This window comes from Herpailurus yagouaroundi, unplaced genomic scaffold, assembly GCF_014898765.1.
Source record: "Herpailurus yagouaroundi ecotype Mexico unplaced genomic scaffold, PumYag 181, whole genome shotgun sequence".
NCBI classification, from domain to species: domain Eukaryota; kingdom Metazoa; phylum Chordata; class Mammalia; order Carnivora; family Felidae; genus Herpailurus; species Herpailurus yagouaroundi.
In genome coordinates, this window is record NW_024412412.1 from 35,705,815 (window position 1) to 35,715,021 (window position 9,207).

Below are 9,207 nucleotides of genomic sequence, written 5' to 3' on the forward strand. Positions count from 1 at the left end.
CCTTTAGATAACCCGTTTGCAGGAAAATGGTTTTATTCTGGGGCTCGAAGTCGGGGATGGGGGTGCAGGCCTGGGTAGTGGAATGTGAAGAATGGCCAACCCTTTTTTTTTTTCTTTTTTCCTGAAATAAACACAAAAGTCCTTTCCTACAGTCTGGCCAGGAGGAAACTGGAGGCTGGGGGCAGACTGGAGAAGATTTGGGGAGAATTTAAAGAGAGCCAGCTCCAGACAGTGTCTGCAAGGCTTTGAACCTGCTGCCCTTTTTGCCTGTTTCAGGGAGCCTGAGTCCTGGGTAACACTACAGTTCCTCTCCTGGGGGTCTGCCATCCCTCCTCCCCCCTGGGGCCTATTCCATTGTTGGGTCTGGGGCAGCTGCCCTGCCGCCCCAGCCCTGCTATGTGGCAGTCCTGTCCCCTTTCTGGCTTGAGGCTCTGACGCTTGTAGTTCCTCAGGGTCCTTCCTCCTTGGGGGCTCTGACTCCCCTCCCTCCACCCCAGCCCAGTCTTGGGATTAGGAAGGGAAGGGGATGGGAAGGCTGGTGAGGGGCAGCTGCCCCCAGTGTCCCTGACTACGTCAGGGGCTGTGGCCTCCGAGTACGCTTGGTCCGGCGGGTGGGGGCTGAGCCCACAAACTCGAACTGCTTCTGCCTCTCAGCGTGGTTGGGGAAGGGCAACTGGCCCTGGTAGAGGCGCTTGATGAAGTGAGCCTCTCGCTGGTTCTGGCGGCTGCGGGAAGCCTGGCGGGGCCGACCCTGCCTGGTGAAGGCCATGAACCAGCCCTCGTGCCGGGCATTCTGGAAGGCTGTGTAGTTGTTCTCCAGCACGATCTCTGTGAACACGCAGTCTTTGCTCTTCCCACTGGGCTGCGGGGAGGAGGGAAGGAACAAGAGGAGGCGAGTTTGTCCACCCAACTTTCTGCCTTACTTGCCTTTGGGGCCTATTTTGTGGGACTGAGGAAGGAATGACAGGAGCCGTGTGCCCAAGGATTTCTGCCTGGTGAGAGGCAGAAGTGGGAGAAAGGAGCAAGTTTTGCTTGGAGTCAGGTCTGAACTTAAATACAGCCTGGTCATTTGGAAGTTGTACACCTTGAGCAAGGTATTTAGCCATGCAGAGCCTGTTTCCCAAGATGTGGCATAAAGATCAAGATTATTATGCAGTTCAGCGCATACCCAGTGGGCACTCTGTACACGAGCACACTCCTCAGTCTGGGCCAATGGTGCTGCTGGGTGGAGGAAAAGGAGTCTTTGATGAAAACAAGGGGCAAATGTTTACAGAATACCAGACTATGTCAGGAGCCACCCCACCACCCATTTGACCCAATAGATAACCTTGACACTATGCCCATTTTTATAGACAAGAAGCCTGAGGCTTAACCAAGGTAAGCAAATAGTTGGTGAGAACAGCCAGAACTGGAAGCCAGGATTGACAAATGTTAAGGGAAGTGGACTTCTCCTACCCAACAGTGCTGGAACTGCCCCTGCAGGGTGGTTACACTAGCAGGCAGTTAGTGTGCATCTTGCTAGTTGGATCCTGTGGACCCCACTGACCTTGGGGAAACTAGTGGCCTTGTATGAATGTCAACTCTCAACCCTGATCAGCGCAGCGCTTGAGCCTCAACATAGGGACTGCAATATCATGTAAGTGCTAAAATTCTGACTTCTTGATGTTGGGGAAATACCTCATAAATCAGAGCTGAAGATCCTTATGGGTCAGTAAGTGTCCTCAGAGGGCTTCTTGACCCCACAGGGACTCATTTAAATGGAGAAACCAGAGTGGCCTAGTGTTGGGGTGTGTGCGTAGTCAGTCATGGCTTGGGCCTAGTAGAGGGGAGTAGGGGGTGCTGTGGGGCATGCAGTAACATTGATTCCTTCATCCACTCCCCCTCCTTCCAGTTCTCACCTTCCCGATGAGCTTGCCCCTCTTGTTCATACAGATGTATTTCTCGCTCTCAGCACCCTTGATGCGCACACGGCTTCCAAACGTGTCTGTCTCCACTATGAGTTTGGCTATGATGGGGGGAGGGGGAGAAAGACCTCCGTCCATTGGGGTTGCCGGCTCAGGTATGGCAGGGGGCCCCCCCAACCAGCCTGACTTCCGCACTTGGGTGGGGGGGGCACCGAGAGGCCCTACTCCAAGAGGCTTCTCCCTGTTCTCCCACTGTGGCCCCTGCCCTGGCACAGGATCTGGGGACGGACCAGGTTAGGCCGGCCAGCAGTGTGAGTGGCCTCTGGTGAGGGCTGGGTCTCACCAAACTTGTTGCCGTCCTCCGCGGTGGCAGAGATGCGACGCCCGGTGACCTGCACGTGCTTGCCACTGGTCCGGCTGTAGAGCTGGTACTCACGGATCTGCCGCCTGCTCAGCTGGTCAGTCATGGCACCCTGGTCCCTCACGTACTGGTTAAAATTAGGAGACGGGTGATTCTCCCCCTTTGCGGTTACCAAGGGAAAAATAGTGTCAATTTGCTTTGGGTGACACCACCACTGGTCCATCCAAGGGAGAAGGGTGTGGAGGTGAGTGTGAGGGGGCCAGGCCATTTGTCCTGGGAAGCAGAGGTGCAGGGTGAAGGGTGCATATGGCCATGGTCTTTCCAGGCCAGCGGGTGAGCCAGTCATGACCTCTTGGCTCCCCATCTGCCCTGGAGCAGAGAACTGGTGGCCGCACAGGCTTGGGGGACCCTTGGTGATGCAGTGCAGATCTGGAATCATGACTCTGGTTGCTAGACAGAACCTTCACAGTGATGGTACCCAATTCCAATGTCAAAGAGGTGCCCTGGGTGACCCAGCTGATTAGAGACAGAAGTGCTGTCCTGCCTCTAGGACTGGAGCTTGTCCCTTCTCCAGAATGCCAGGGTCTTGGCTCCATTAGCCAGGATAACCAGATTTTTCCTTCATCCTCCCCACTGGCCTTGAAGGATCTTACCCCCAGGCACACACACATGCACAGGCATATACATACATGCGCATACAGAAGCTGGTCTGTTAGGCTTACCAGAGAGCATTATGGAGGCTCTAAGACCTTTTGTTTAGGCTCCTGTAATGCCCCTGTAAGCATTTCTTTTCAGTGCTAACTGTGGAATCCTGAGCTCCTGCCCATCTCCCCTGCCTTTGCCTCTGGGTGCTCAGGACCCTCAGAGAACCCCATCGCCCTTTTGGTCAGTGTTCCTCCCACCACTAGGGGTGAGGTGCCTCCTTAGCGAGGGAGATGGAGGCTGCAGCAGCGAGAGGAGCTATCAGTGGTGGCCCAGGCTCTCCTGTGAGCTGCCTGCCTGTGTCACAATGTAACAGAGGCTCGTGGCCAGTGGGGGCAATACTGTTGCCTGCCGGCTAACCAGGTTCTACCCATGCATGTTGCAAAGCCAGGACGATTACCTTCTTCTGGCCTGTCTCACCTATCTGCAACACTGAGTGGGAGAAAAACAGACCCCTTCCTGTCCTCTGTCTCCAGGAAGGTGCAAACCAGATGACATTTCTCAGCTGCTGGTGACAGCCTCAACCCTAGGCTAAAATGTTTCTCTCCCCACCCATATCCTACTGGCCTGTGCTGGAACAGACTTTCTGTACCCCAGATCCCTAAGGCCACCTTTATTCCAGGCCCCGTAGAAACCACCTAGACAGATCTCAACCCAGATCAGCATCTGTTAGGGGCCACTCTCTGGTAGAGGGAGGAGCAGGAAGGATCAGCTTTGAGGAAGGGGGCGGTGAGGGAGCAGCTACAGGCTGACCCTGTAACCTGCTCAGGGTTAACCCTTCATGTGTGTCACTGCTCATTTCCAACTCCAGCTAGGCCACAGGCCAGGAGTGCCACCAGGAGCACCCCCCCCCCCCCATTGCCTATGAGAGCAGGGTCTGGAAACTCAAAGCAGCCAAGTGCACCCTGCACCCCACCCCAGAAAAACCTGAGGCCAGCATTTGGGGTGAGGGCCTGCCTTCCTGCCAGGGGGTGGGGTCTGGCTGGGCCAGGACCCTCGGTGGGGTCCAGCCTATCCCCAGCCCCCATCTCCTGGCCCAGGTTCAGGCCCTCCGCCCCTCTTGGCGGGCAGCCTCCTTCTGGCTGTCTGTTCCAGGTCAGGAGCAGAGAGGCCCCCCTGAAGCCCCCTCCTCTCCTTGTCCCCCTTCAGGCCCTGCACAAAAGCAGCCCCACGCCCCCCCCCACAGCCCACAACCCACAAGTCGCTCTCCCCGCGGGACCTGGCCTGTCCCTTTCATGTTCCCGCTGCGGGGGGACCTCCCCTTCCACTGCTGCAGACAGCTGCTTGTCAGACGGCCCCTCAAGCATGGCTATGGTCCGGCCTGCCGGCCCCCCCTCCAAGGGGGGCGAGGGGGCACTTCAAGGGGGAAAGGACAGCTTTGCCACCTTCCCTGAGTCCTGAATGGGGCCTCAGCCAGGCCATAAACGCCCCGGCCAGCCTCACCATTGTGCTAATTCCCCTTCCAGAACAGGTTGGGCCCACCCCCAGCCCCCTCCCGGCCAGGCTGGGGGCTTTCTTGTTGCTCTCCCTGGATGTGTGAAGCAAAAGGCCTGGAACGGGGGCTAGAGCAAAAGGGGGAAGGAAAAGGGGGGGAGTTGTCTCTCTCTCTCTCCCACCCCCCCACTGCTTCAAAGGCAGCCCCTTTCCCTCTCCCAGAGAAAAGGCATTTACCTTCAAAAAAAGTCCCCACTGGATATGAAGAGAAGCGGGCCTCTGGCCTGGGAAAGCCAAGCGATCTCTCCCCAGAGCGGTTCTGGACCAGTGCATTTTAATAGCTGCACTTTTATGGAGGATCACAAAAAGGGACCGAGCCTCGCACAGGGGGCTGAGGCTTGGGGTGGGGGTGTGCATGGGGGGACTAACATGGGGTGGGGGGAGTGTGGAGATGCAAACCCTGAATCTTGTCCCAAACAAACCCCTTGGGGCTTGACCTTATTGCCCTGTAGGTAAGGAGTCACCCCGCCCTGACTGGGGCTATCCCCCAGGACAGTGATTCCCCAGGACATCTGGGGTGGTGAGAGTGGGGTAGTAAGTGGAATACACAACTGGTTTTGCATGAAAACCTGTCTTTTCAGGTACCTCCAAGTACAAGCCTCACCTGAGTCATCACCTCAGCCCTCTTCCTACCACTCCAGACTCCATCCCTCAAGACTGGGTTGCCCCATGCATTTAGCCTTGAGGGGAACACTTGAGGAGAGCCGGATGGAGAGAAAAGCAGAGACCTCAGGACATGGAGAGAGGGTCATGGAGGGAAGACAGATAAAGACCTTAGTCAATCCCCAAATCTGCCATAGCCCCTTCTATACACCTCCAGAGGCTGACACCAGCCCCCACCCTCAAAAACCTTCTGGATCCAGGGAGAGGCCAGAACCTGCCTCTGTCCACCGAAAGGAAGCTACCCCCCCCCCCAGTTGGGTGGGGTGGGAGAGATGGAGAAAAGCTAGTGGGGGGCGCCCGCCTACCTGAGTTTGACAGCAGAGAATCAGTAGCTGCAAGCACCTGTGTGAGAAGACAAGGCAGACCTTGGTGTGGGTGCCAGTAGCCAACCCAGGGTGAGAAGGCAGAGCCCCCCCGCCCCTCCCTGCCCCTCCGTGTGGGATTCCCGGTAAGATTAGGTCTGCCCCAGGCTGCAAATGGCAACAAAACTTCAGTTCAGAGAGGCAGCGCACTTACAGAGTGAGGTTGGGCAGCAGGCGGGTGGCTCCCATCGCCGGAGAGATTTCTTGGGGCGGTTGCCCTCCTGCCCCCAAACTCAGGAGCAGATATGGGCAGTCCCCAGGGGTAGAGTCCCAGAGAAGCCAAGGTCTCTTCAAGCCACAGGTTTTCAGGGGGGAGAGGAGGAGAGAAAGGGGAGGAGGAGGAGGAGAGAGAAGGGAGGGGAGAAGGAATGGGGGAGGAGGGCGTAATTGGGAGACTGAGGTGTGAGGTGTCCACCTTCCTGGCCAGTGAGACAGCAAAGCAGCCGCTGGCTGGCGGGGTCTGCCAGCCTCTTGCTGGGCTACCCGAGCACAGAGGATGGAGCTGTGGAGCCTTCTTGATAAGGAGGCTGGCCCCTGTAGTCTCCCACGTTTTTCGTGACCCTCAGACCTGGACTAGAGGGTCCCTCCTCCTCTCCCAGGGTCAGCTCCTCCTGCCCTCAGGTTTGGTGCCCCACCTCCCCAAGGGTGAGCGCAGGTATCATTCCGGGCCAGGGGTTGCTGAGTCTGGCTCCGGGGGTGGAAATTCCCAGAAGCAGCCTTAAAAGGAGGAGCCTCCCTCCAGGGGGCAGGCGGTGGGCTTGGCTAGGAGCGGTTGCTTCCCCTGCCTCTGTCACCCCTTGCTCCCCCTCTCTGCTGTCTGGCCACCGGGATGGAGGTGTTAGGGCTGTCCCAATGGCAGCAAATAGTGGGTGCCGCAGGTTGGGGGTCAGGGAGGGGCAGGAAGGTGCAGCTGTGGGAGGAGGACGCGATGGGATCTTGAGAGCTGGCCTGACATCCGGGAAAAGACAGACTCAGAGGAGCTGGTGCACTGGCACAAGCTACTTTCCTCTGGGCCTCGGCAGTTTTGCCTGAGAGATGGGGGCAGTAGTGCCTCAGGATGCCAGCAGACCAAAGGAGATAACTGGGCTTAGCAGACGTCAAGTGTGTCATATGTTCTGGGCCTCACTCACCCTCCTCTCTGGGGCAGCAGCCATCCCTAGGGCCTCCTCCCTCCCTGTGCCCACCAACCTCTTCACATGGCCTCTGGTCCCACCCTGCTCTGTACTGTGCAGGTAGGACCCCATTCTAGGACCCCTGTGCAGAGGACACTAAAGCACATGGGGCAGGGATTGGGGGGGGGGGCATGGGGGGTAGTTAGCTCAGAATGGCCCAGCCAGTGAATGGCAGAACTAGGTTCCTAAGGTCCACATGGATCGTGTCTGGAGCCTTGCCACTGTGTCCATGCCCTCCGGGCTGCAGTACCTAAGGTCCCAGAAGCTAGGTGACCAGGGACTCTAATGGTTCCTTCCCTACAGAAGGTGGGTGATGGTGGCTGTGGAAGGGGGCATGTGCTTAGAGGGATCTCTGAGGGAAGTCTTCTGTGTAGGGAGTGGAGCTCCCTCAGCTCTGGGCTCCCTGCAGGTCTCAGTGCCTCCAGGATGGAAAGAGAAAGGGAAATGCTGGATGTGGAGGTATTTACCTAAAGAGATGAGCAGGAGGGCGAAACTCTCACCTCCAAGTCTCCTCACCTTCCAGAGCTAGATCAATCCACAAAGTTGTCTGCCACCCCTCCCCCTTCCCCCCTCCCCCAGACAAGCCCCAAGGCTACCTCCTGGCCACCTCCAGCTTTTGGGCTCCTAGCCCCACCCCCCACCCCTCAGGCCTCTGGGACTCAAGGCCCTGCTGAACCTGAGCTTGTCTGGAGAGTGCAGGGGTAGCTCCCTGTAACTGGCAGAGTCCAGGCTTGGAATCAAATAGAAGGGATGTCAAAACTGGAAGGGGTCTTAGAGATTCTTCATCTGGTCCAGCCTCCTCACTCACTGATGAGGCCCAGCGAGGGTCTCACAGCTAGTTAGTCAGTGGCACAACTCAGACAAGGTGCCAGGTGCCCAGACTCCCAATCCAGTGCTCGTCATTGTCCGAGCATGCCCTAGACCGTCCCACAGCTCTGCTTTGCTCAGGCTGATGCTCCTGATCGTTTCCATCTTCCATATTTGCTCTGTTTGGGGTCTTGATTTGAACTCTGCCTCTTCTGCGGAAATCCCCAAATCTACTTCTGGAACTGGTGCTGGCTCTGGCTCTATTCTTGGTGGGCCTTTGACCTCACCCACATCTCCACCAACAACTAGCTCCCAGGTGGGGTACTAAAGGCTACCTCCTCCCACTTTCAGTCCTGGGATGACAGGTAAGAGCAGATGCATGAAGGAGATAGCTCAGGCTTGAGGTTCTGGGGTGGATGGGTGAGCTGGGGGGTGGAATGAAATAAGGAGGCAGATGCGGGAGCCCCATCTAGTGAGGTCTGGACTCCAGGCCTCTGAGCCTGAGTGCCTGGTTCCTATCAGTGGGGGAGGGGCCTGTTGTCAGTGGCCAGCCCCCCAGCCAGGCCTGGGTCTCCATGGTAACAGATGCCAGCAGTCAAGCTTGGCCTTGGGGCTCAGCCAGGGGCTGGTGCCAGGGGCCTCTGGGGCATGGCTGGATAGCCTGTTTCATGGTGTGACATCTGCTCCTTGTCCCTTCCCATTGTGCACCTGCAGGCCTGCCTTTCTGACTCAGCTTGTGCTTTTATCCCCATGGGAAGGCCAGTGCTGGGCTCCAAGAGGGGAGGCAGCATGAAGAGTGTTCCATGGATTTTATCCCTGTTCCCTGGCCTCTACGACCTATGGCAAGTCCCTTCACTTTTCCGGTCTCAGCTTCCTAATTTGTAAAAAGGAAATGGCTATTATCACTGCTGTCAAAATTGCCACCATGAGTATCAACTGAGATGGACACTCCATGAAAAGTATCAAGTGCCACAAGAATGGAAACGAGGGGCATAGACCTTCTTATATGGTCCAGACTCGGTTGACCTAAACTTTGACTCCCTTGACTAGAGGAGAGGGAGGGAGAATAGCAGGGTTCATTAACATTTATAGGGGGAGGTGGCAGGAGGTGATAAAGGAAGTGAGAAGTAGCCTGGGCTGGTTGGTTAATCCCCACCCCCTAGTGCCAAGTTCAACACCCCCCAACTGAGGCGTCTCACGCCTGCTCCTTCTAACAGCCCAGCTGGTGCAGACACTGAGCCCACCTGCAGACCTGCCACTTGTCACCACCTGCTCCAAACCCCAGCCCACCATTTTCCTGTTGGAAAGCAGAAGGGCTGGGGCTGGGGCTGGGGCAGGGCAAAAGGCAAATGGACTCTTAAAATTTGGAGCACCTACCATCCTTGCTGTTTGATCCCCATTGCCTGCCAGCATTTGGACATCAAGTCAGGAACGGCTTAGCTGTTGCGTGCCCTTATGTACAGAGCTGTGGCTGAGCTAGGCTGCTGGGGCACTTGCCTGGGTGAGATGAAGGGAAGAAGTATCTGTGTGCATCTGTGCTTTGCTATAACTGGCTGGGGGCTGCCCCTCCCAAGGTGCGGGTTACACCGTGGACCTTATTCTTAACTATTATTTTCAGTTTATGAGACTTTGTAGGACTCTGGCTGCTGTGCTGTCCGTCTCTCTCAGTCATTTCAGAGTGGTTCAAGATAAGAGCCGTGGGTCCAGACAACCTGGTGGTGAACCCTGCCTCCTCCACTAGC

At 56.9% G+C, this 9,207-nt stretch overlaps 1 protein-coding gene across 2 annotated transcripts; it reads right to left on the reverse strand.

Annotated features, from left to right (window-relative positions):
• Window positions 1-15: 15 nt before the first annotated feature.
• Window positions 16-6,030, reverse strand: FGF17 (fibroblast growth factor 17). Of its 2 annotated transcripts, XM_040490357.1 has the most exons (5): window positions 5,641-6,030; window positions 5,430-5,466; window positions 2,248-2,425; window positions 1,899-2,005; window positions 16-862 (listed from the first exon to the last, which is right to left on the reverse strand). In XM_040490357.1, the coding sequence occupies exons 1-5, from the start codon at window positions 5,673-5,675 to the stop codon at window positions 569-571; spliced, it is 651 nt and encodes a 216-aa protein (XP_040346291.1). In that variant the 5' UTR covers window positions 5,676-6,030; the 3' UTR covers window positions 16-568. The 2 variants fall into 2 exon arrangements, with proteins under 2 accessions (XP_040346291.1, XP_040346290.1); XM_040490356.1 differs by lacking the exons at window positions 5,430-5,466; window positions 5,641-6,030 and adding an exon at window positions 2,988-3,210.
• Window positions 6,031-9,207: the final 3,177 nt, after the last annotated feature.